Source organism: Denticeps clupeoides, chromosome 19, assembly GCF_900700375.1.
Source record: "Denticeps clupeoides chromosome 19, fDenClu1.1, whole genome shotgun sequence".
Lineage (NCBI taxonomy): Eukaryota > Metazoa > Chordata > Actinopteri > Clupeiformes > Denticipitidae > Denticeps > Denticeps clupeoides.
This window is the reverse complement of record NC_041725.1, coordinates 13,589,798-13,615,786: the sequence shown is the minus strand read 5'-3', so window position 1 is coordinate 13,615,786 and position 25,989 is coordinate 13,589,798. Positions and strand designations below refer to the sequence as shown.

Below are 25,989 nucleotides of genomic sequence, written 5' to 3'. Positions count from 1 at the left end.
GTAATTAGTTGTTTGTTAATGTGTGCAAATCCTGACCATGTATTGTAGTTATTGACTGTTCTGTGTGTGAGCGGCAACAACTTTTCACGGCATTGAGCATGGACACCAGCCATTAGTGCAGAGCTGTGGGCCTTCTGTCAGCTCTGAGTGAGGAATGGGGGGCATATTGAACAACAGTGCCATGTTGGCATTTAATTACCAGGCAAGTGATGCCAAGCAACATCTACCCACCCGGTCAGCCAGACAACACCCCTCACTTAGCTGCAGAGTCAATAGGTCCAGTCGTGCAGGAAACAATAATATTGGCAGGACTGTCAATAGATTTTGCATGCTGTCAACGTGAGTTAATAAGTTCTGGCATCTCCATGGAGTGATGCATGAATCTACATCTGCGCTAGAGAGGTCTCGGGACTCCACAGCGGCTCAGAAAATCCACTCTCAGTTGGTGTTGTGATGGTGAAGTCTGGGCAAAAATCAGCTGTAATATCATAGAATTTGCACAGTCATCAATTGTATTTTATTTGCAGCCATAACTTCATGAAAGGTAAAGTAAATATCTTGATATGCTGGCACCTTACAGTGTTTAATGCTACCGTGCACTTGGCCCACCAGGTGGCACAAATTCACAGCATTCACAGTGTTAACATTCGATAACCTGGCTGACTGATGATGGTTATTGCATCTGATTAAGTACATCTCTTCATGGAAACAGTATTCCCTGATGGCAGTGCCCTCTTTCAGCCGGATGCACCCTGCTACACTACAAAAATGGTTTGAGGAACACAACAAACGGCCTCCAGATTCTTTAGATCTCAATCTAATCGAGCATCTGTGGGATGTGCTGAGAAAAGAAGTCCAGAGAGGGACCTACTCAGACAGCAAGCTAACACCATGAAAATACTTCCTTATATACTGGTCTATTTACACCATCATTGTTCCATCACTCTTCATGTGCATGCCCCTAAACATGACAGTAATATCATCATGCGTAGTGCATGTGTAGCTAAAAGGAAGTACATATCTGCCTGAATGGGCCACATGGACCAAATATTAAAGCAAAGTTTTCACCACAAACATTAATTTATTCATTCAGAATGAACCAGACTATGAACCAGATGCCCACAAAGTCCCAGGTTCAAACCCCACTTACTACCACTGTGTTGCAGAGCAAGACGCTTAACCCTGAGTGTCTCCAGGGGGACTGTCCATGTCTCTACTGATTGCAAGATGCTCTGGATAAGGGCATCTGCTGAATGGTATAAATGTAGATGTAAATGTAAGTGTAGAGACAGGGATTCTTGGCTCTCGATCTGACTGAAAATCGATCTACACGATGAGCCATCAGCAGCCTCCCGTTCAAACTGTTTCCCTCTCTTTCAACACCAGGCCCTCCAAGCCACCCACAGGTCTACCTTACTCCAGCCGAGGCATGCGTGACATCAGAACTGCACCTTTCTGCCGCAGAGGCCGTTCCTTAGCAACCAGCTCTGGCAACCACATCTCCACAGAAAGCACCCAAGGATAAAAAAAGAAAATGAAATCTCAATTTCTTTGAAAGTGGCACCCACACAGGAGTGGGGAGACAGTCTAAAAATAGATCCAATGAAAGAACATAACACGTCACAGGAGGCAGTTTTCGCTTTTTGCCTTATCATTTGGTTCCGAATGCAGAAATGATGATGCTGATTTGACAAATTAACCAAAGTAGTTTAGTCATTTTATTTGTCAATGTAGCTCAGCTATATGAATGAAGTTCAAAATCAAAGCCCTGTTACCTTACTCAGGATTGTCATCTGACAAAGAGATGAAAGCCACACCCCAGTAATCCAGTGAACGGAGACAACATCAGACCCTGTCCAACCACCTCCTGTCCTGCTTTGTAGGTTACGAAAGTGTGACAATGCTGTAGGGATCTGAGCACGATTCCCTGTAGCCCACATTTACTCTTTTCTAACAGGAACCTTCCCACATAGATAATTTCCACAGCCCACGCCCCACTCAGACGCAAGCCCTGAACTGCGCAGCCGACGGGACGGAGCTATTCTGGAATATAGCTCTAATCACACCACGGCAGATGCATGTTTGAAGAAGATTTAGCTCCATCTGTCCACATGAAACCAAAATAACTCGGAATTTTTCGAGCGAGGGGCAATGGGAGATTGGACAGAAGCATCCCAGCGTGACAATCTTTTCCTCCATCTACACACGTTTCCCATTTATTGCCCACTGCAGTGTGTGTACATATATGTTGAAACACCTGCAAAAATGATAAACCAAAAAAATAGATTTTGTGAACAGATGGTGACTCTGAACTGTTCCTAGAGAACTTCAGATTGATATGTTCTGCTTGGACTCCCGCATCTGTGGATCTATATATGGACACAGAATTCGCCCTGAAACGAGTGAAGGAAAAATGGGCCGGGAGAAGAGGAGTGGAGGTAAGGACACACGCTTTCGCTTGGACCTGCCAGGATCTTTGTGAAGGGAACAGCCTGACCCGATTGGGCTGCTGACGTAAATGCTGTCTCACCCTTGAGAAAAGCAGGGCACCCTGTGTCTAAAATCGGTTTGGCTCACGGTAGCAGTACTGGAGGACTAAGCACAAAAGCTCAGTGCGAACAGAAATATATCCTTAATATTTCAAATTCAACTAGAGTCCAAGTTCCGTTCTGGTTATGTGTATGGCTCTTCACCGAGCCTTTAACCCTGGAGATCATGAGGTTCCCCCAGTTGTGGAAGAACATTATTTTTCATTTCTTTGTTATTTAATTCTTTATTTACAATGACAGCATATTGTAAATATGTACGTAAACACGGCATTGGTGGTTCCCACAGCATCTCCCAAGTACCTTCTTCAAGCTTGAGGACAAATAGTCAAACAGTTGTAATTGAGGTGGAAAGAATTATTCCAAAACAACACCATTTGGAATAAATCCATGGATTTTGTGTCTGGAGTGTGATGCAGTTCCTTGACAACAAGGCTGTGCTGAGATTCAACTGGCCAATCACAGTTTTCCTTGTCCCTCTAGCCTCGGTACACTCAAATATGCATTTTTTCCCCTTTTGTATATATCAAAATTATGACTTTTCCTAAAAAGCTAAATATAGAAATATGGTACACAGTGGAACATATAGGAAAACAAATCAAATGTTCTCGTGCAGGTTTCCAAATACCCAGCTCATACTGTGATGATGATCAACGACTAAAACGCCTTCACTGCTGAGAGGCAGGCCTTATTACCCAGGTTACCCAGGTTATAGCTACAGCTTGCTAAGAGAAGGCAGAAATGAGAAGCGGAGCGAACCCCTACCAGTTTCCCGTCCACGGTGTAGAGCCTCTTCACCACCCCCGTGTCCAGCTTGATGGCCTCCGTGATGTCAGTGAGCACCTGCTCGAAGGAGTGCGCTGTCTTCTTGTTCAGCAGGACTCGCACGGCCTTGCGGGGCTTGACGCCGCTGCGGATGATGGTCACCAGCTTGGGCCGGATGAAGTCCTTGTTCTCCTTGGTTTCCGGGGAGTCGGCCTTGGCGCTGGCCAGCGACGTGGGGGCTTTGGCGGACGCAGTCGTCCGCATGTTGACTGACCAGTTCGGGTTGACATTCTTGGTATAGTCCAGCTTCTTGAAGGGCTCTACTGAGCCGCACACGTAGCTCTCCCCTGCGGAATCGGGAGATACAGCAATTTCATATAAACTGTAAACAGGTAGGTGTGAGCAGCACTGAAATAAACGTAGTGTGACTGGTAGTAGGACGAGATCCAGAAGTTGTAGATAAAGATCTGGGATGTGGGTATGTGGATTCTTATAGATTAATTGCTTTCAATGACGCCAAATGATCAGAAAGTAATGGACGTAGTAAATAAAATGCTCTTTAAATACCGATCATTGTATTTCTGAATGAATCCTATATAATATTATAATAGTGCTACCTTCACATTGTTCAGTTCCGCCCTGGTGATGAAATATTCATAGCTCATAACTCTGCCTGGTCGTGACCGGACCCCCCTCCTTTGTCTCACCCTCCTCCAGCTGATCCAGGCTGCTGATCTTGCCCCCGTCCACGGAGAAGACGGTGCGCACCCCCTGGGGCAGGTTGACGTTGTCGGTCAGAGAGCGGGTCAGGTCGGCCAGCAGGGCTTCGAAGGAGCGGAACCGGTCCTGGGATATGGCGTACACCAGCCCCCTGAAGTAGCGGTCCCCGTTGCGGTAGAAGCGCACCTTCTTGGCCCGCTTCTCGGAGCTGAGCGCCTGCAGGGTGCGGGTCCGGTACAGGCTGCAGTGCGCGCTGTGCGTCGGGCTGGCGAGGCCGTTCGCCCGGGAGCCGCCGCGGTTGTACCGCTGCGCTTTGTCCCGCTCGTCGAAGTGTTCCAGCTCCATGTCGGCGACGCAGCTGAAGGGAAACTGGGGACGACAGAAGATAACAGTTCATTAGAATGTTTTAAAAGTGGAAAGACATTTGCGTAAAAAGATGTTCCAGACCTTAATATAACATCAGCCGCTTCCGACGAACAATATTATCATTATTATCGTCATAATATTATCAATATTGTCATTATTATAAGGTTGCACACACACTGTCATGCGCTGTAAATCTTACCTCGATCCGCTACTGGCTCCTCACGCTCAGCACGCAGCAGCCAGTGTGTGTGTGTGTGTGTGTGTGTGTGTGTGTGTGTGGAGGTGTCGGGCTGGTGTGGGCAGCAGTGAATCGTGAGTCTTTTGTTGCCCGGTTGTTCGGAGAGTCGTGTCTGGCGTAAAAGACGTGGTCTGGTCGGAGGCGGGGCTGCAGCTGTAGCTGCCCCTCCCCCTCCCCCTTTAGGCCCCGCCCTCTCCGTGATTTGCATCGGCCCCTTCCTCATTGAGACGCAGTCATTCAATTCACACCCCCTCCGGAGAGACGCGAAGCTGACGCGGCTACTTATGGGATTTTATATAGAGGCTCACATACATTACAACACAATCATCAGTGTGCGACAATATAAGACCAAATTTCATGTAGATCACCAGATGTTCACATCACATCAAGATTATCTTCAGGAATATTAGACACAAGTACTGCTTACTATTTATTATAGTAGTTATATTACATTAGTTATATGTTACATTTGTATGTATATACAATGTATGTATATGTAGGTATAGGCATAGGTAACTATATATATATATGTATAAGTATAGGAATAGCTAACTACAGTACAGGCCAAAGGTTTGGACACACCTTCTCATTCAGTGTGTTTTCTTTCTTTTCATGACCATTTACATTGGTAGATTCTCACTGAAGGCATCAAAACTATGAATGAACACATGTGGAGTTATGTACTTAACAAAAAGTGGAGACCTGGCCTCCACAGTCACCAGATCTGAATTTAAAACGTTTTCAGTTATTTTACCTTTTTTTGTTAAGTACATAACTCCACGTGTTCATTCATAGTTTTGATGCCTTCAGTGAGAATCTACCAATGTAAATGGTCATGAAAAGAAAGAAAACACACTGAATGAGAAGGTGTGTCCAAACCTTTGGCCTGTACTGTATATATAAGTAGCTATAGGTAACCATATATAGGTATAGGTAAGTATAGGTAACTATAACTAAGTACCGACCCAACACTTTTTGCCTGAGTGTGGTTATGTCGGTCACCCAAAACTTTCATCATGTTTTTATAGCCAAATTTTAGGAGCGCATTGCGATGACCAGCAGCTTGACGCCCTACTTCCATAATTTTGGATGATTTAAAGCCGCTTCCATCACGCCCTTAAAGTAGCACAAGCACTGTTGCCAGATTATACACTCAATAAGCTGAAACTTATTTTTTGTATTTAGAACAGTAAAAGGTGCATCGAAAAAGGCTGAATTAGAGGGGTTGGCCATGCTGGAGCCATAGATGTGTGTGAACGGGCCCTTCAGGTCTTTGTTGTCCTGACCAGTGAATGGGCCCTGCACCTGAGTCAGGAATTTTCCTGCCATGGAAGGATGTTTTCATCCAAACCGTCAATGGGGTTTTGTCTTTCTTTCTTCTTCACAACCCGTGTGAAGTCGGAGGTAAAAATCTCCAGAGAGCAGGAGAGCGATCTTCTGCTACAGTAATGCACATTAAAAATGTATGCACGGATGTTAAACGTTAAAAGCAGTTCCGTAGAGCAGGGAGTGCTGGTCACTGATGACTTCTATGATTTATCACACCAGATTTTAAAATGATGTTTTTTGTGTGTGGGTGCTAAATACTCGACCAGCTTTACTCGACCAGGAATTTTGAGGCTTGTGGGCCATTATGTGAAGAATTTTCAGAGGTTTGTATGCCAATTTCTTGTCCATGGATCGAGTCTAGTCCTAGACTGAAAGCGTTATGATTGGAGAAAATTCTAGAAGCACTTGACCGTGTCCCAAATTGCGACACAGACCTCGGCGTCCACTAGATGGCACCATTCTTGTGGAAATGTAGCCCGATACTGCTACTGTCTGACAGCAAATACTGCAGGCTGAAAGCAAGTAGTACTGCAGGGAACATTCTGGCAGAGCAGGGCTGAGGAAAGCCACCACGTGTTCATAAAACCTGGTCCTGTAGACCACGCATTTAATTCAAACATCTCGGCTGCCAGTCCCCCACCGTGCATCATTAGATTGTTAAGTGAAAGAGACTGTTTTTGTCATTGGGATCTACAGCAAGCACAGCTCACGTTGCACACAAGAAATGTGTCCTCTGCATTTAACCTGCCGTGGACGGCACCTTGGCGGTTTAGGATTTGAAGCCGCAAATGTTATCGTTACGAGTCCACTTCCTTGCCCGCTAGGTCACCACTGCCCTTAGTAGTGAGGGGGGTGTAATTATATAACAAATGCCAGTCATCTGTTTAAAACATATTTTTAAAATTTATTTTAACAAGCAACTCAGTTCACATTAAAGATATCATGTCTTCTGGTACCTTTCACACAATCCTTCTATTCCGGAGCATTAGGAAAAGAAGGAAAAGGCTTTTTTAGGGTTAGCAGAGTGTGTGTGTGTGTGTGTGTATATACACACACAACTGTTATTATATATATTAACATTTTAATCCTTCATATGAAAAGTGAGGTGAACACATTTGCATTCACACAGGTTTCCACAGCAGCTTCAGTTAGAACAGTCAGTAAAAGTCCTTTTTATGCTGATTATAAATTCAAAACACATTTTTTCTTCACTGTTGCCTGGGTTCTGAACAGTGTCACATGAAATACTCAAAACAGTGTTTGTACTCATAATTAAATAAAGCAATAACTCCAGACAGGCTGGGGGCTTCCCAGTTACAGGCAATCAGAGTACAAATAAAATCTGATGTATAATCATATTTGTAGTAATAAATTATTCTTCCACCACAGAACAAATGCATAGAAGTTGCTTAAAATCAGGCTAACTATATATTAAAAACAATAACAGTTCAAATCTTAGTACCAGAAAGAAAAGCTCACAGGGTCACCTGATTTGAGCAGTAGTAGAAAATAGAGAAACATTTTTATACTTTAAACCGTTATATGTTTGAAAGCCATAAACACTTACTGTCTGGTCCGTGTTAGTACTTCATATATAATATATAACTTGTGTATATAAATAAGCCTTCCAACACTTTACATTACTTTTTGGACAAAAGGCGTCTGTGTACCAGTTTCTAATTTATGTAATAGAATAGTAGTGTTTTCAATTTTAACCATGCAATACTAATTATGGCTTGCTTTGTGTGTTGATTGAATTACTCTGTGACTGGCTATGTATCTTCTTCGTATTAAAGAATCCGTATGAATCAAAAACATCAAATTCTTTTCAACAGCTGTTCCAAAACTGATTTTGTAGTACCAAGAAACAATGGTAATTATGGAAGAACCTATACATTATACAATTTAAATGCAAGCCTGCCAGCCAATCCAGATTAAGAATTCACACTCAGTATTGTGAACCAGTGTATACACACATAAACATAAAATGACTTAAAGTGCACAAATATTCCTTAAAATTATACAAAGAGTCTATAAAAGTATTACAAGCTACTATTTTAAATAGGAAATTAAGGCTATTACAAATATATATATATATTCTTTTAAATATAGAATTGTCTATAAATATAAGAATCAGTATTTCAGTATACTTTTTTTTATTATAAGTATATTTTTGTTAGTATATATTAAGGCTCTCAGTGAAGGTCATCTTCTGGTTACTTCTGATCTTTGGAGTCTGGTTTGGTTGATTCGGGTCCCTCCTGTATCTTGTAGTCCTCCAGTAAGGCAGCAGCCGTCTGCTTGCCAGTCCGTTTCACCATGGCCTTGATGCCCAGGTTGTCGATGTTAAAGGCAGTGATGCCCACATTAAGGGCAGAGTTGACCGCGTGGTCTGTGGCCTGGCCGGCCTCCGTGCCATACCTTCATCACAGATAACCCAGATTAGGCCAAGAGATGGCAGAAGAAGGGAGAGGGGGGATAAAATGGCGGGATGAAAGCAGTGGGCAGAGGGGAGAGAGATGTGGAGTTCATGCAAAGCAGTGAAATTTACAAAAGTCAAACATGAGGAAATAAACAATTAAAAAAAAAAAAAAAAAAAAAAAGACCAACATATTTCCCCCAAAAAACTAAATAAAACCTCCTCTGTAGGCAAGCACTCATGCTGAGATTTTAACACCATCCTGATACCAGGGGAATGAAAAGACCTTCGTAATTATACGAACTGTGAACAGTTACAGAGAGTGTGTGTGTGCAGACAACAGCTGGGCTGGGTTATCATAAAGCAAGCTGGTGGCTCATTACAGCACCCCAAATTAGAACACACACACACTGCTCAAGATTAAGCCATGCTTAAGGCAATTAATAAGCTGTTTCTGCATTTATTCGGACTGGCGGGAACAAATGAAGCTACTTGTCATTTGGAGGATTTAAGGCACTGTTTAGACCCCTATATCTGTAAATAAATAGGAAAAAAAGACATGGTGAGTGCCCTAGATGATTTGGTCTGCAGTGTAAAAAGCTGGCCGTGCAAAACATCCGCAAACACTCAGACCGGAAACTCTCCGAGTGAATAAATGCATAAATACGTACTTGTGCTTGACCGTTGTAACCGTCTCAGTTGCAACACTCTTGGCAATGTTCTTAGCTGCCACCTCCAAACCGGTCCACATGGTAGCAAACCCTGTACACAATGCACACAACTCAGAAATGACACAAACAAAACAAACTAGACAACCCCGAGCCTATGATAAACAGCAAGAAAGGAATCCATAGTGATAATAATTAACCTCGGTCGACCCCTCAGAGCATACAGAGGTATTGACGGCTCAGCCTGCCTTACTGTCCTTCTACTGTACCTTGGACCCCACTGGCTGCTACGACTAAAGCCCCGTCAATGTTGGAGCGTCCATCCCTGTCTTTCTTCAGCGACTCCGGGATCAGTTTGCTCCCGTGCTTCTTCACGTGTGGGGCCAGCTCCCGTCCAACACAGCCGGCGACTGTGCACAGTCCGTCCACTGGGGAAAGGCAGCGTCACAGCGGGGTCAACAACCAATGAAGGGCAGGACGTACACAAGCCCTAAACTAAATGTCGGAAAGGGTCAGTGCAAAAAGGGAAGGGAAAAGGGAGCCGACCTAGAAACTGGCTGACTTTCACAGCTCCACCGGTGGCCTGCTTGGCGACGTGGAGGCTCTTGGTGACAGTGGGGCTGACTTGGGACGGCTTGTCCTCAGGGGTGATGTGCTCTCGCAGTTTGGAGGCTCCTTTGTGGATGGCTTTGCCTGTGTACTCCGCCCCCTTCACTAAACCCCAACTCAACCATGACGCACCTGCAAAAGGACAGCAAATGGGTCTGGATCTTGGTGTTCATACGTGTTCAAACGTACTTCATGTAAAATGAATACGTTTTCCAGACGTAGACAAAAGAGAAATGGCTGTTCTGAATGAACAAGCACACAGTGGATATTTCATCAGAGAGGTTTCCCTAATTGGCAAAGTGGACTGACTTTTGAACACAATGCCCTTCGATACAGAATTAGCACATTTTTAGAAACACACACACAGAGTATAAAACTATTCACTCCGGATTATACTGTTCCACATGACCTCAGTGAGGTGGGGGCTGAATCCAGGTCCTCTCGAAGCCGATGGCCTCACCTGTGAGGATGCCGTGGGCCACCTTCTCACTCCAGTCTGGCAGGGTTTTCTGCTCCCCTTCCTCTGCTGCTGCTGATTCTGCTGCTTCGGGGGGTACAATGGGCACCTTCTGACCCAAGTTAATAGTGTCTTCTCCATCGTCGGGGGCCTAGAGGACAGTCAGAGGGATCTACTTATCACAGGAGAATTTACAGAGCACAACAGTAGTCTACTCACTGGCCACTTTGTTAGAAAACATGCACTTTAGGTTAAATTTCTGAGTATGGGTAGAGCCATAGCCATAAACTTTATGTTCAAAAAGGTCTAGGTCTTCATCTATGGCTGGTACATGGTCATTTGCTTAATTGCACAATCTCTACAATTAAGTCAGTAATTTTAAATAATAAAGTGGCCAAGGAGTGTGCTCACATTGATAAGCTGGCTAAAATTTTGCTAACAGCAGAGGCTCTAGACTAAAGATGTCTGGATTTGATCTTTTTTGCCCGTCATTCTCTCTGCCCATTGCTCACTTTCGCATCTTCAGTGCCCTGCCACAAATCACACGGAGATCGGTCACAAGGACAGACACAAAGATCGGCTGTGCTCGAAACAATAGAGCCGCCTGTCGTTGTGTCAGATGTCGAGAGGAACGGAGGGCGGGCCGAGCGGAGTTCAGAATGTGAAGCATAACTAGCTGGAACCTGAATTGCACGACTACTTGCATCTTGTTTTTCCGGTCACTGTGACAGGTAGCGTGGAAGCAGCATTCTAATAAGCCAAGGGCGTGGGTGTGCGCTAATTCCACTCTCCTCCTGACCCAAATCCCCCGGCTGCTGAGGTATGGAGGGCGCGGAGTTCGACGGAGCGCCGCCTCTACGGCGGTGGCGTCCAGCTCAGCTACATGAGGGGATCTGCTGGGATAAGCTGTGCTCTCTGCACAGGCTGGGAATTCCGTAACGAGCATCAGAAGGAACCAAATGAGTGTTGTGGGAAGGTCAGACAAGTGACCGCTATGCTCTTTCCTTCACAATTAGAATTAATTAAGGCCTCGTCCACACAAAAACAGCTAAATTTCTATATGATCTGGCCTTGCGTCTACACGGACAAGCCATTTCAGGGGACCCAGAACAGTTTTTTTTTTTTTTTTTTTTTTATCTGTTCCAGAAAGAGTTTCTCTTTTCCGCATTTCCATATCGATGGCAAAGCGGCTTTGACACATTGACATATCACGTAACTCATTGGGAGACCACTTTTCAGACCAGGTTTGCACTTTCTCTCAAAAACAGCAAGTTGCACTCAGCACACCGCAAAATGTAGGAGTGGTTTTCTAAATTCCCAGTAAAGCGATGCAGTTTCACAGTAATGTCGTGTTGTAGATCTCTGGACACCCAGAGACTGATTTCCTCCATTCCCGCTTCAGTGGGCTAGACCGAGCACTATCCTGCTTTGTTGTTTTGACTCTACTGGTCGCATAAAAATGCATCATGGCACACTGAGCGGTCAGAGTTAACTAGATTTCAATGGCCGCCAATTGGTGCGCTGCGCTGAGCTCTCGCATCATGCAAGCCATAGAAAATAGTGTGGTTTCAGAGCAAAGCGCAGTGCATGCCGTGTTCAGTCTGAATGCGGCTTCGGCCTAAACTCTAACCTGACCTATAACCACGAACGTGTCAAACATACAACAATGGCAGACAGATTTTTTTTTTTTTTCGCTGCAGCATCTGCAGAACCTCATAAAACAACTACAAGAAATCCTCTCTATGATGAACATGTGAACGTGGCTGGAGAACAATGACGCGAGAACTAGACGCGAAAAGAGGAGAGCACTTTGGGTGAGACTGAGGAGTTACATTTACATTTACAGCATTTATCAGTAACTACAATCAGTAGTTACAGGGACAGTCCCCCCTGGAGCAACTTAGGGTTAAGTGTCTTGCTCAGGGACACAATGGTAGTAAGTGGGATTCGAACCCGGGTCTTCTGGTTCATAGGCGAGTGTGTTACCCACTAGGCTACTACCACCCTGACATCATGTTACAGCGCCACTTACACGTGTTGAGGGGGTTTAAAAGAGCGTTTTTCTCCATTTGGATGACAACATTTCGCCGCTCCCATTTTAGAGAAAGGTGTTTTTGTGTGGACAAGCCTAACTGGAAATTTCGTGCCTTCCGGAGCTTACTTTCCCAGGCTTCGGCAAGCCGATGAGAAACCATTGACGGCCTGCATGAACATGATTGTTCCGCATGCTCTGCCAAAACTGCAGGACCATGCACTGTGACGAACTTTGGGCTGTGCTGCTTGCGAAGCAGAAAACCAAGCAGGAGTCCATCAAGATAACAGAATACAATGTGGCTCTGCATACGGGTTTATTACACGTTTATTTAGGACTTTTTTTTTTTTTCAATGCATGCTGTAACGCCTGCTATTACTGTTATCAGAAGGAAACTAATCAATAAAAACAGGGTAATGGGATCTGTGAAGCGATGCTGCTTATCGCAAGCATAACTTCATTGCTACATGGTGTAAGACGTATCCCTCGTGACTTTGTGATTGGGTGAAGAGACACTTGTGACCTTTATACCCACAGACACACTTGGCACCCGGTGCTGTTAAGATGATTCAGTACCTGCTTAAAGACATCAGTCAGTGTCTCAAACACACCTGAAATCTGCAAAAACACAGCGGCACATGCTGTTAGAACCAGAGAGGCAGGGGCGGGTGCCGCCTGGCAGAAAAATTATGGACTCTCTCATGCACCCCCCCGATTCTGTTAGCGGCAGCGGAACATGCGGGTTGGCCGCCGCTCCCCGGAGAGTGTGTGGCTGAGAGGAAGTGTGTGTGCGCGGTCACACCTGCTCTGTTGCTGCTGCCGAACCCCCTGGATGCACCGATGAGCAGTTGGGACCACAGGGGTCGCTCACCTGCACTCTAAGGTCAGTCATCTGAGAGAGGAGGTCCCGAAAGAGCTCACGCTCCGTCAGGGGCAGCTCCGACGACAGGACGACCCCGACGTAGGAACCCGGCACTGGGGCCATCAGGTCCGGAAACATGAACACCCCCGTGTTGCAGAGCAGGACGGGAGAGTGGGAAGACATTAGAGGGTACAGCCAATCACATACCTGCCACAAAACAACAAGACAATCATGAATGAAAACATAAAAGGTGCTTACAGCGGAAACAGGGCAAATACAACGCCATGATGCAAAAACACAAAAATATATATATTTTTATTTACTCAGAATATCATAGTACAAATACTGATCTCATGTTTATTCCCCCTTTCCCGATATGCAAAAAAAAAAAAAACTTCCTGGTCAATATGAAGTTGAAATAATCCAACACAGGAATAATAAGCATTTTATTAAATACACAAAGAAAACTAATGTTTTTTATATATATGTATTTTTTTATATATATATTGGCTGATAGATTTGAGACAATCACTTTAAGAGTTAATTTTTGGGCATTTATCAGTTCCCCTTATCCAGACTTAGTCAGTAGTTACAGGGACAGTCCCCCCGGAGACACTCGGGGTTAAGTGTATTGCACAGGGTCACAATCGTAGTAAGTGGGATTTGAACCTGTAACTCTGTGGTTACTATTACCGCTAGCATTATTACTCCTAGTAGTTAAGTTTGGTAATAATACAAAATTCTGCAAGACATTATCTAATTATAGGTTATAATAACTTCAGACAATTCTTTACAGAACAAACAGTCCATAAGGATTTCTGGATGAGAGGAAAGGAGGGAATAAAAAAATCAATGCTAATCCATTTCCTCCTGACCGTCGTTGGAAAGGTTGATGCCCTCCGACCGTTAAAGGCCTGCCATCATGTCAATCGGATGCTAAATCCCTCTTTAACGAGTCAACATAAGCCGAGCACTGGCAGACCAGGCCGGACCTGGACACTTTTACTACAGAGGCCTCAGCCCATTACGAACTAATCACTCATAGAGAAGGAAAAGACGAGACGTGGACCACAGGGTGGCATCTGGAAAATCTTCCTGGAGACTGCTGACACAGAGGGAAATAAAGGGGCATAAATAGCCAAAAAGATTAGCATCCAGGACTAAATAAGAAAGAACAACTAGATGGAACTGCCTGATCGGGAAACAACACAGATTATATAAAATTCACTCTGGAGTTCACCAACGGTTTCAATTCCAGACTACGTTCAATAGAAGGCCAACTAAGGGTCACATTTCAGTAAAATTGATAAAATAATGTGCTGGTTAAGAATTTCAGACATCCGTACTAATTACGAAAGAAAAAAGTATATTCTTCACAAGAATAAGATGTCAAAATATTGCAAAGTAGCACCAGAAGTGCTGGTCAAGTATGTGATACCATCGTTTATCCGCTTTAATTTAAATGCCCTTGAATGTGCATGTTGTCTAGCACGCTTGTCAATGTCGGCCAGTTCTACTCAGAACCACAGCACCATTTCCGGGGAAAAACTCCGGGAACATCTGGAAAACGTTTATTACCGTTTATATAAAAACAACAAGACTATTATCAAGTAGCTACAGTGTATTTGTGACGAGGTTCTGAGTTTTATCTCCAACTCCTCACTGTTCAAAGTGTATCACCGTGGTGAAAAAAAAAAAAAAACGCACGACTAGATGCTATTTACAACGACCCCATGGAGAGGGCGATTTACAACTGGCCACTTCTGCGCACTCACCAAAGAGCCGCATGACAGGTTTTTTTTTTTTTTTTTGCCAGTGGGACTTTCCAAGCCATGACATCACCCACAAAGACGCTAATGAATTAGAGCAGGGATCAAATGATCCCTGGCACCGCGGACGAGGCCAGGCCTCATTAAAGTCCAAACTGCTTCTATCCTCAGGACAAGGCTGAGGAGCTGCTGGGAAAAGCGGTTATGAAAGTGGGCTACAGGCCAGTGGGCCTGGTCTGCATGAACAGACCAAATTCCAACAGTGTTCTTACTCAGTCGACTCAGTCGCTCAGTCGCCTTGGACAGCGGCATGATGGTCGTACAGGAAATAAATTTAGCAAATGCAAATATCTAAAGAGTCCTACAGACCAGAAACCACATTGAATCTCCAGGACAACGGGAGACGTGTCATAGTAGACAGAGTTTAACGGAAGTAAAAGTTGAGGTGTACAAAGGGCTGGAGCTCATTTTACGAGAAACGTCTAGACTGCAAGTTTGGAAATGACAGGTGACAATCCGTGGAGGACTGTGAGCCTCTCGGCTACAGAAACTTACTTGCAGAAAGGCAGGGGGGCGGTTGGGCATGCTCTCCGAGCATTCGTTGGTGAACCGGACGATCCTCAGGTAGCCCGGGTACGACGGCGCGCTGACCTGCCCATCAGGGGTGACGAAGAATATCTGAACTCCCCGGGGGAGGAAGAAGAGCTCCTCGCCATCCTCACCCAGGCTCTGGGGGGGCGGCGTCGAGGCGGAGGTGTGGCTGTAGAACTCGTCGCCGACCAGCGACAGCTCCCCGGAGTCCGTCCCGTAGGAGATGGTGAGGTGTCCGTCAGCGGCCTGGGGGGAGTAGGCAGGGGGCATGTCACCCTGGGCAGTATGCCGTGGCGGCAGCGCGGGGGAAGTGGATACAGGGAGGGGTGGCCCTCCTCCGCCCGACGCCCCTCGTGGGGGTGCTGGCCTCTCCGGCTTTTCTTTGGTGGGCATTATGGGGTAAAGTTTCTGGGAAGGAGCTGCGGTGCCACCCTCGCTTACAGGGACCCCGTTGGAATCAGAGGCACCGGCGGTGGCATCTTGGGCCGACGCGGTCTCAAGAATAGCGAGGCGGGTGGTGATGTTGTTGAGGGTCTCCTGCATCTTTTGCTGCATCTGTCGGGCCGAGTCCCAGGCGCTGCCCTCGCATTCGACTCCGCGCGTCGGCACGCTGATGGCCCGGAGGAGGTGCTGCCGGCCCTGCCTGTACAGCTCCAGAGCCGAGGACTGGTTGCCCGCCTCGTCCTCAGACAGGCCCCGGTTGATGCACTCAAACGCCCTCTCATAGCCGTCCTTAATGACCTGGAGGCGGGCTTTGTCAAAAGCTTCTTGCTTTGCTTGTTCCATGTCTACACAGGACATTGGAGACAAAAATGAAACACAGTAATATTAATAACAATGAACAATTAATGAGCTCATAATAATTATTCAAATCTGCATAACAGTGAAAGAAGTACAGGTGTGCGTGTGAGTGATTATATACATATATTATACACACATACAGTACAGGTCAAAAGTTTGGACACACCTTCTCATTCAATGTGTTTTCTTTATTTTCATGACCATTTACGTTGGTAGATTCTCACTGAAGGCATCAAAACTATGAATGAACACATGTGGAGTTACGTACTTAATAAAAAGTGGAGACCTGGCCTCCACAGTCACCGGACCTGAACCCAATCCAGATGGTTTGGGGTGAGCTGGACCGCAGAGTGAAGGCAAAGGGGCCAACAAGTGCGTGTGAATATATATATACATATATACATGAAACGGGCTAAAGAAATCGGAAAATAATTGAATACTTGAATGTATTCGGACTTAGCCATACATGCCATAACAGCTTCGGCAGATACTAAACTCATTTGACGTTCATTTCCAGGACAACCGTGGAAAACCGGCGAGAACGCAAGAAAACCGGGCGACCTGTAGAACGTGTAGGTCGGTCCACGCTGACGAAAACGTTTTCGAGAGTAGCGCGCGGGCTCAGTTTGTCCAACAACTTTCACTTTGCGAGGTCGGGTGGAACACTCACCCGCGTCACCGAAGAGGAAGACTCTCGCCGGGGCCGAAGGGCGGGCGGACTGTCGCCGTCGTCCGAGCAGCTGGTTTAAAGCATCGAGGATCGATGGTCAAATCGGCTCGAGTGACGCCACGCCACACGCACTTGTTTTGAAAGTGACCAGCCGACGGTTGACGTCACGCCACCCGACGCGGCGAATCGCGCGCCGATTGGTCGAACGGCCGCCCGGGGGAGGTTCCAGCCAATCAGAAACGAAGACAGAAAACCCCACGACTGCGCAACGCGGGTACGCTTATCAAAATAAAAGCCCAGAGGTCTCACGCAGCCGCTAACAGTAAATTCCTCTAAACATTCCAGCAGTGATATTTTCTTCCTCGTCACTGTAAAATAAAAAATAGCATCTAAAGAACACAGACACTCTTTGAATACTGTCTTTAACTGTCGTGCTGTGGTTAAGCCAGCCATTGGCGAGAAGCGAGACGACGACTGTCCCACTGTCCTGATTAATAATAAGCGACTGCTGCATAATATGTGTCTGTTGTCCGGGGCAAAAATCACTTATTACAAAATGAAGGAACTGTATATTAAAAAGTTAATAACGTGCTCCCTCTCCTGGTAGAGCCGATATTTGCAGTTAAAATTCTTTAACATTTACATTTACATTTACAGCATTTACCAGACGCCCTTATCCAGAGCGACTTACAATCAGTAGTTACAGGGACAGTCTCCCTGGAGCAACTTAGGGTTAAGTGTCTTGCTCAGGGACACAATGGTAGTAAGCGGGATTTGAACCTGGGTCTTCTGGTTCATAGGCGAGTGTGTTACCCATTAGGCTACTACCACCTTTAAAATGTTTTATTTTTAAGTTCAAAGGTGTAGTGTAGAAAAAAGTATGGTGTTTTGTCATTTAAATGCACAGTCCTTCAGTAGACGAGATGAGTCAATAAATCGTCTACTCATATACTGGCAGTATGTGAATTTGGCACTTTATTCTCCCATGTGTGGTCATGCAAGTGCAAAATAAATGTCACCTCTTGGCAAACTCACAAATATTAGTCTAAGTCAATGTCAACTTTATTGTGATCTCACCATATACAAGTACACAGGGAGACGAGATTGCAAAGCTTCGGGGATTCACAGGGTGCAAAAAAGACAAAGTGCAAATAGAAATAACACACAAGACATGACAATTGTGCACCGACCCATAATATAGAGCAGGTCGAGAGAACCTAGACAAGCCAGGCGGACTACTAGCAGCAACATGTTAATATATCATGGATATATTTAGTATATATGGTGTATGGTATGGTGTATGGATATATTTAGTATATATGGTGTATATGGTATATGATATGCTATGATAATAATGATAGAAGTTGTAGTAGTGATACAACATGATATGATAATAATCATAACAACACAGCAGCATAGTGTGAGGTGGTGAGAGATTGAAGTCCAGGGCGCAATACTTCAATGAAAAGTGCAGAGTGCAGTACTGGACTAGGGTGATCCAGTCTTTTGAACATTCTTCTTAATATTGCACTTTTTCAAAAGCCAGATGTGATAAGTTAATATCACATCTCAGGCTCTTATGTAAAACGTTTGAAGCCAATCGAGTTTTAAATCAAAGTCTGACATCTTGATGTGCAACGATATTGGGTCTAAATCTTCCTGTCAAACAAAAAATTTTAATTTAAGGCAATTCATATCGTACAACACTTGTCTGCTGAGGTCACGTGGCTCAGTGCATTTTTCAGCCAACGTTCTGTCCAGTAAACATACATTTTTCATATTAAATTATCATGAATGGACAGAACAGTGAATTGATCAAGGTGGGCTGCATTAAAGTTTTATTTTTTAACTGTGCTATTTGAGTGTCAGTGTAGGAAAATGTCCTTCTCTTTTAACCCTCAACACTGTAAATCCTGAACAAGGTATGTTCAGAACTTTAATGGCAAAAAAAAAACACGAAAGGACCGGACCTAAAATACAGTGGCTAGGCAGAGAGGGATCCAGAGCTGGAAGTCCTGGTGGATGGAATGAGTGAACGGTGTGGTTATTGATCATAAGGCGACATGCAGTAAATGACCATGACAGTAATGCTCTCCGGAAATGCGCTTCCATATACAACTGATGCAACGAATCGCACGCTGATTGGCTGAACGGCCACGCAGAGGAGGTTCGAGCCAATCAAAAAACCTGTGACACATCTGTATAAAACTACATGTGGATTCAATTCCAAACCATTTTTCCCCCTGTTTTTCGGCTTATGTTTGTTTACCCTGTCTGCGTGCTGCAGTGCGTGTAAAATATTAATATCATTTAGCATCCTTTACATGAAAGATATTCCCAAAGCAATAAATCCGCGTACCATTCTCTTGGGGATACGACATAAAGTTCATGAATCTTGGAACGTGTTCACGGTAATATTTTTGGAAACCTTTCCCAGACAACGTAAATCTGTGACCACCTCATTTAGAACCGAGGATGCTTTTTTTCCAACGGGGCCAGTTGTGCGTAAACTGAGAAGCCAAATAATGGAGACAGAAACAATTACAAGAGTAGGTGTGTGTTGTGTGTGTGTTGGGGGTTGTTTAGCAGACCCTCTGCGGTCAGTTCATATACATCCTCTGGCCACTGGCCCAGTGCGTAGAGTGTGTGGTCCCATGGCAAAAAAAAATCTTGTCAGCTGATTAATTGATTCATCAGGCGCCCTGGGACTCATTGTCTCATAATCCCCATATAACCGTGTACAGACACGGATGGGCACCAACCTGCACGTATAAACACTTTAAAACATTCAATAAGGTGTCGTGTGTGGGACCAATAAAGCAATCAATCCCCCCCTGCAGTATTTGGTTTGTACAATTTTTTTGTACATGTTTCAGAATACTTTTGTACATACAACTGTGATCTCCACAGCGCTATGAGAAAAACATACGGAGACAGCATGTAACGTTGCTTTTTGTAGAGTCAGCGGTGAGTGGGGTCATGTAGGGGGCGTGACCTTAGCTGTCACATCATCGGTCAGAACATGAACAGTGTGCTCAGGTTTGGGCTGTATTTCCAGAGGTGTTTGTGGGTGGTCATGCCTCCGAAATGCAAACCATATGATTACACGCTCCATATCACAGGGATGGAGTAGGGAGCTCATGACTTATGTTCAACACCTTATACTTTAGCAGATTAGTGGGATGTACAACACATGGACACATACATTAACATGGCTCTGGTGGGGATTATGGAACTATAACTTAAAGATAGCAAATCAATAAAGGATATTTAAAATACAGAATTACCTAAAACTTTATGCTAGACCAGTTCCATCTACTAAACATTTTAAACTGTTTTATTATAAAATTGAACAACTGTGTTAAATTTCAAGGCAAAACTTCAGTCAGTTTAAGGCAACACACTGATCAGAAGAAAACTCAGGCCACGATGCATATATGTATTGGTTCTCCATGGGACGTGAACACAGCAAAACCGCCAGACAGACGTGGTCCCCATTACAGAGTGCTGAAGTCATTCTGCTTCTCAGCAGCTGTTTCAAATTCATCCGCTTTGGCTCCGTCTGACAGATCCATGCTGTAAACTTTAATCAGGAGGAGCTGATCAGCCATGTGGCCTTCACTGAACATCAGCTTGCTGTGTGTGTGTGTGTGTGTGTGTGTTCACTACAGTCAGAACTGGATTTCAGGTCAGATAACCAAAAACCTCTTTATATTACATGAAACCCAAACCAATCATTTATAACTGAATATAATTATTTTTCAATTTCCTCAGATTGACAAGTGAATACTGGTTTGAAAATGTGCTTCCAGTTTCTTGCTATTATTATTATCACTACACACAGTATTATTGGTTTATTGAACACAGTATGCTATTTGTCCATGTAAGTGGCAGGAAAGAGAAGGAAGGAGCATGTATTTATTTAATGCAGAGAACACTGGGAATACTCTCTGCTGCTCGAGTCAGGACCCTGTGCTCTGGGATCTCGTTTTTTTCAGACATTAGAGACATAGAGACATTGTAGCTCGCTGCATCTTGCCTTGAGAGGTTTTCTTTGTGGCTGTGATGGATGATTTTGGGAAGTCTGGCCATTTTTATCAGGATCCAAGAAACTGTCAACTCCTTAAGTGTTGTGGCGACAGAGACAGAGTGTTTGGGAACAGAACCTGTTTTATGTCATTAAAGCTGATGAGGTCATCATAACTGCAGCTTAGTTTTAATCTACAGTCAAAAATTATGAAACTGAATCAAATTCTGAAAGTAATAAAATAAAAAAATTGTGTTTATTTGGGCTTATGTAGCTTTGGTTTATGTCAATTAACAAAAAAATGCTCTTAATAATTTTAAACATTAAATAATTTTATGACTGTTGTATATACAGTGTTGTGTTAATTCCTTCTTGTAGTTATCCTCTTAACTACGTGGCAAGAAATATGAAAGAAGAAAGAAATTTAAAAAAACGTTAAACTGTGTGTTCTTGTGATTTAGGATCCATCCGGCTGCAGAGAAAAAAAATCGGTTTCTCCGTGTCACCCTAGGAACCTAAATGCCTGGGAAGCTGTCGCAGACATGAAGCTCCAGCTTTTCTCCCGTAGAGGGAGACAACAGGCTGTAGAGCTGTTCTCTCTCTCTCTCTCTCTCTCTCTCTCTCTCTCTGTGTGTGTTTGGGTTTTCAGGATTGAATGATCGTCACTTCTATTGATTGCCCAGCAAGTGGCGTGCAGTTCTTTTGTGAGGACAGTGTCCTGCCTTTTTTTTTTCTTCACGTCCAGCCATTTCCTGTGAGTGCAGCTGGACGGTCCAGTTATTTGTCCTTTGCAGAGAGAATTCTCATCAGCAGATGTCTCTGGTAAATAGCTTTCAACATCTTCATTAATACTAAAAAGATCCTTCTTTTGTTTTAATGAATAAACAAAAAAATAAAAAATTTCAAAGACTGTCAAATACTAAAAAAATTGCATCTGGTTCTTTCTTTAAAATACATCAGTAAATACAAACCACAAGTACTTAAAGACAATATTTAAAGTTCACATACATTTTTTTAAAGATTAACTTACAGTTGGTCCAATAATTTACAGAGCAGTTACTGAGACTCCCATCATAAATGTGCAATAAGTGTTTTTTTTTTCATGGTGTGTGCATAGTGCTCAGACCTTAATTCTCCAAATTAATATTTAGTTTGGATTCGTAATATAAACAGTAGCCCATAAGCTTTTCAAATAGGACATTCACCTGCCAATTCTTAAGGAAATTTTCAATTACATGGCACATTATTCATTTGTCTGTCATAGCAGTAATTACACTTTTTGTAATCTGAAAATATTAGCAGTGGGTCAGCAATGGAGCTAGTGCTTTGTTTGACGTGCTACTGCCCACTCCCTTTATGTATGTACGTATGTATTCATTTATTTGTACGACAGGACAGATGTGAAAATTGGATTATTTCGAAACCTGAGGCCACTTCCTGAGATTTACTTCTGTCTCGGGTTCTAAAAGAGACCTGGCATTGCTCTCGACCCCACAACTATTGGATGAAGTGAGCTTTTGGTTTGCCTTACAGGTTGTGACATGTTCTTTTTTTCTTGTGATATTTGATCTTGGGGGAAGGGAAGGCTTGATCTATAGCGGACCGAACCCTACTGACAAAGCACAAAAATGTAAAGGATGAACTTGTATGTATGGAGGGATCTGCGAAGACATGTGGCAAGAACACTCACCTTGTCTTTTCGTCAAATACGCTATGTGTTCCTCACCCAGGTTTTATGAGATGGCTAAAAACGGAACTTCCATTTTTAAAGTTTCCGTTGATGACATGGCCACGAAGCCATTATTAAGAGCTGGATCAAATGTAGACTTTCACATTGCTGAAATGTGACTCAGGAATCATGTCTGGAACCTGTGGTGCTCCCTGAACACCTCTGGCTGCATATGTTCTACTTTTCACTGGTAGCAACAATGTACCTATTGTATATGAATACACTGCAAATGTGCATAAATTATAAAAGCAGTCACAAATGCATTCTTTGAATACTTTGCTATGTTGTCTTGTTTTAGTGCAAATCATTGATTGAGTGACTTCTGACTGGGTGAGCATAAGAATGATTCATTTTTCATGGTAGAGCATCAGTATGATTTCATGAAACTCTTCCATACGGTTACAAAATAAGGATTTCCTTTCCCTTGAGTACTGCTCTGCCAGCTAGAAAAGGTTCCACTGTTAGTCATATTTCTTCAAAAAAAAAATCTCAAATGGTAAAATGTTACGGTTGGAGGATTTTGCAACGGGAGCCAGGTTTTCATGCTGTAATGTTACAGTTCAGCTTGGTATGAGCTGTAGAACATTTCTGACGTAGACTTAATTTCCTTAAAATAAGGCTCATGGTCTGTAAGGAACTTTTTTAGCTTTTGATTTGCTTTTACCATTTGGACTCTGTAGCAATTAATCCTGGTGGTACAGAGCTCAGGGCGAGTTCATCTGGGCTGCATGTCAGTGGAATTCGGAGCACATTGGGAGAACTTGGACTTTATAGCTCTAAAGGCTGGGTACTTAATGTAACCAGTGTCTAAAAGCCTAGCAAATCATCCTACTAAGTTTACTTATTACATAACATGGTTATGAAAAAAGCATTACAAAAATGTTCAACTACTCAATTATACTCAATTATACATATTTAAATATAGTTTCATTGATAAGTTTTGAGTGATATATCTTGCTTTAAAAAAAAAAAAAAAACTTGAAAAATCTGAGGTAAGTAAATGACCAGTCCACATTTTTACAGTAAAATCCACAGAAAATATAATTATATGCCAGGGCCAGTTATTGTCATATATTGTCCCATATATTGCTGCCGCCAACATAGTACTTGGATACTGGCCACCATGTGTAAAAATCTGCAAAAAGGTTTTATTTCAACCAACCATGACAATTTTGCACGTTTTTTTGATCGTCATCTAAGGGACAGTGGTGGCTTGTAACCAAAGGGTTGCGGGTTCAAATCCCGATCCGCCAAAGGTGCCACTGTGTGCTGTGCTCTCTGTGTATCACAATGACAAATAACAAAGCATGAACTGAGCGGGAAGAGAAATCAGAACATCATGTTCACAACTTCACTTGTAGAGTATGTAGACTTTCTCCGGTCAGGGTGATGTGGGAAGCATCTTCTCCAAGTTCACAGTCTGCTTGAGTTCGAGATGTGACAGACCATGCCATAACATCATGACATAACTTCTCTCTTTTTTTGGTGTGAAACAACCTGTGTTTAAAGACAAAGCTTCTTCTCACAATGACCCAGATTCTTGTAATTAAACCATGGAAGAAAATGTGGAATAACAAAGTTGCACAATGTCACTATGTTTTTGCATTTTTCCACACCACAGACTCCTCCCGGAGGAATAGACCTCAGCATTCGCAGTACAAAAGCCAAAATGTGTGATTTGTGTGGCGGCTGCCACTTTTTACTGCAAACGGCAGTACACATGGCAGAGGCCCTGAAGTCCTGCTCCTCACAGTATTTCTTGGTGAGTATGTTCAAAGATGTCCAAACCTCAGTCCTGTCTATGTGTTTTTTTTACCATTATTTTCCGCAAATTCATGTAAAAGGGGTGCAGCAGTGAATTTTGGCTTTAATTGCCCGAAAGACTTTAGATACATAGACATACATATAAAAGAACCTCACATGTTCCAACACAGCCACTCTCCAAATATCAGTTCCTGTTTCACCCCACTTTGTTCTGACTTGGCCTGGATGAAAGGCAATTTGACTGTTGCTGGAGAATTGGCGTAATTAGTTCCTTTGGGTTGCGCTGAACTTGGTGAGGAGGCAGAAGAACAGATGGCACGGCAGCAGCAAACTGGACACCCTTCACCTGCACATGACTTAAATTCGTAAATGATGTATGTGTTATGGTGTATAACCTGATAATGAACTACGCTTCATGGTGAATATTGTGTAACATTGTATTCATTTGTACTCACAAATGAAACATTTTACGGCTATATGTATGCCTTAAATATTGCGTCATGGTTTAACTTGGATCAGTTCAGTGCTCTGCTGAGCCTCTGGAAGCTCGCTGTCTCAATAAATCCCCTCTAAACCTCAGACAGTGACAACAGAAAATGTGGAAAAGTGCCGAAGACCACAAAACAACCACTGGGAATCTTTCATAGCGGCCTACTTAATGATCTTCAACAGACTGCATGCTTTTTTTTAACTGCACCAAAACACAACTTTATTCAGGTTACAAATCGTACTTTACAAAATGGGGGACATGAACATCATGAATGAAAGTCTCATTTCTATTCAAGGAACATGCACCACTACTTTATAATCCTGTTTCTACAATGATCTTGGGGACACTGGAGCCTATGCCAGCACATAGACAAGGTCACACCAGGTCAGCTGAGGGTCATCAATTATATCCATCTTCAAGTTTCCTGGCTGTGTGGCAGCAGCATTTGCAGCCGACAACCACCAATTAGAATGAAATGAAATAAGATAATTCCATCCAAATAAAATCAAATAATATACTAAACATGGGTCTATTGGGCCATAAAATAAACGAGGAATGTTCAAGCTGGCTAGTGCATTGAGTGAACATTTGCATATTTCCAGAGCTCTCTTCCAAAACCGGCCGCTTTTTAGGGGTAAATGACTTTATGACATATGGCTCCATTTCCCCTACCTGTGTAACTCCACAGTAATAAGTCAGGGGCAAATGCTAATCAGATACAGAGAATCCTGTGGCTTAGTGTAATCACACATAAGGACTAATTAGGACCTGAGGCTCTACTTTTTCTTTTACAAGATGTTTGTGTGGGCCTGTGGCAAAAAAAAAAAAAAAACGTTCAGCGTTTTAAGATCAGCCCTTTAGAAATAACGGATGTGCAGCAAGACACCAGGTCTCTGCAGATGTTTATGTTGAAACTTTTATGTTATCTTTTGTTGCATCATCGCCTTTATGTTTTCTTTGGATGTGCATTTCTGTGCTTGCAGCGACTTGCTCTTTTCCATGGGTAACAGGAGATTCTCCACAGATGCTGCACTTCAAGTGCTTTGGCCATGTCTCTAAATTCACTCAGCAACACACAGTGAAGAAGGAGGTACATTCATAAGTGATGAGTATGCAAAAGTAACAAAATAAATCCAA

At 43.5% G+C, this 25,989-nt stretch overlaps 2 protein-coding genes across 8 annotated transcripts in view; both read right to left on the bottom strand.

Moving 5' to 3' along the window:
- The window catches only part of dclk1b (doublecortin-like kinase 1b), a 38,540-nt gene extending 33,802 nt beyond the window's left edge, over positions 1-4,738 (bottom strand). For 2 of the 3 annotated variants that reach the window (XM_028961700.1, XM_028961701.1), the window contains exons 1-3: positions 4,597-4,738; positions 4,019-4,400; positions 3,312-3,658 (exon numbers count right to left, since the gene is read on the bottom strand). In XM_028961700.1, coding sequence (XP_028817533.1) covers positions 3,312-3,658; positions 4,019-4,376 — 705 coding nt within the window. In that variant the 5' untranslated portion in view covers positions 4,377-4,400; positions 4,597-4,738. Of the gene's footprint in view, positions 1-1,775; positions 1,809-3,311; positions 3,659-4,018; positions 4,401-4,596 lie in introns of those variants that run through there. The other variant, XM_028961702.1, reaches the window with a different exon arrangement.
- Positions 4,739-7,025: 2,287 nt separating this feature from the next.
- Positions 7,026-17,000, bottom strand: spartb (spartin b). Of its 5 annotated transcripts, XM_028962692.1 has the most exons (9): positions 16,843-17,000; positions 15,336-16,159; positions 13,021-13,218; positions 12,726-12,767; positions 10,121-10,268; positions 9,598-9,792; positions 9,321-9,479; positions 9,055-9,145; positions 7,026-8,385 (listed from the first exon to the last, which is right to left on the bottom strand). In XM_028962692.1, the coding sequence occupies exons 2-9, from the start codon at positions 16,155-16,157 to the stop codon at positions 8,181-8,183; spliced, it is 1,860 nt and encodes a 619-aa protein (XP_028818525.1). In that variant the 5' UTR covers positions 16,158-16,159; positions 16,843-17,000; the 3' UTR covers positions 7,026-8,180. The 5 variants fall into 5 exon arrangements, with proteins under 5 accessions (XP_028818525.1, XP_028818524.1, XP_028818526.1 ...); XM_028962691.1 differs by lacking the exon at positions 12,726-12,767 and having other exon boundaries at positions 12,952-13,218; XM_028962693.1 differs by lacking the exon at positions 12,726-12,767.
- Positions 17,001-25,989: the final 8,989 nt, after the last annotated feature.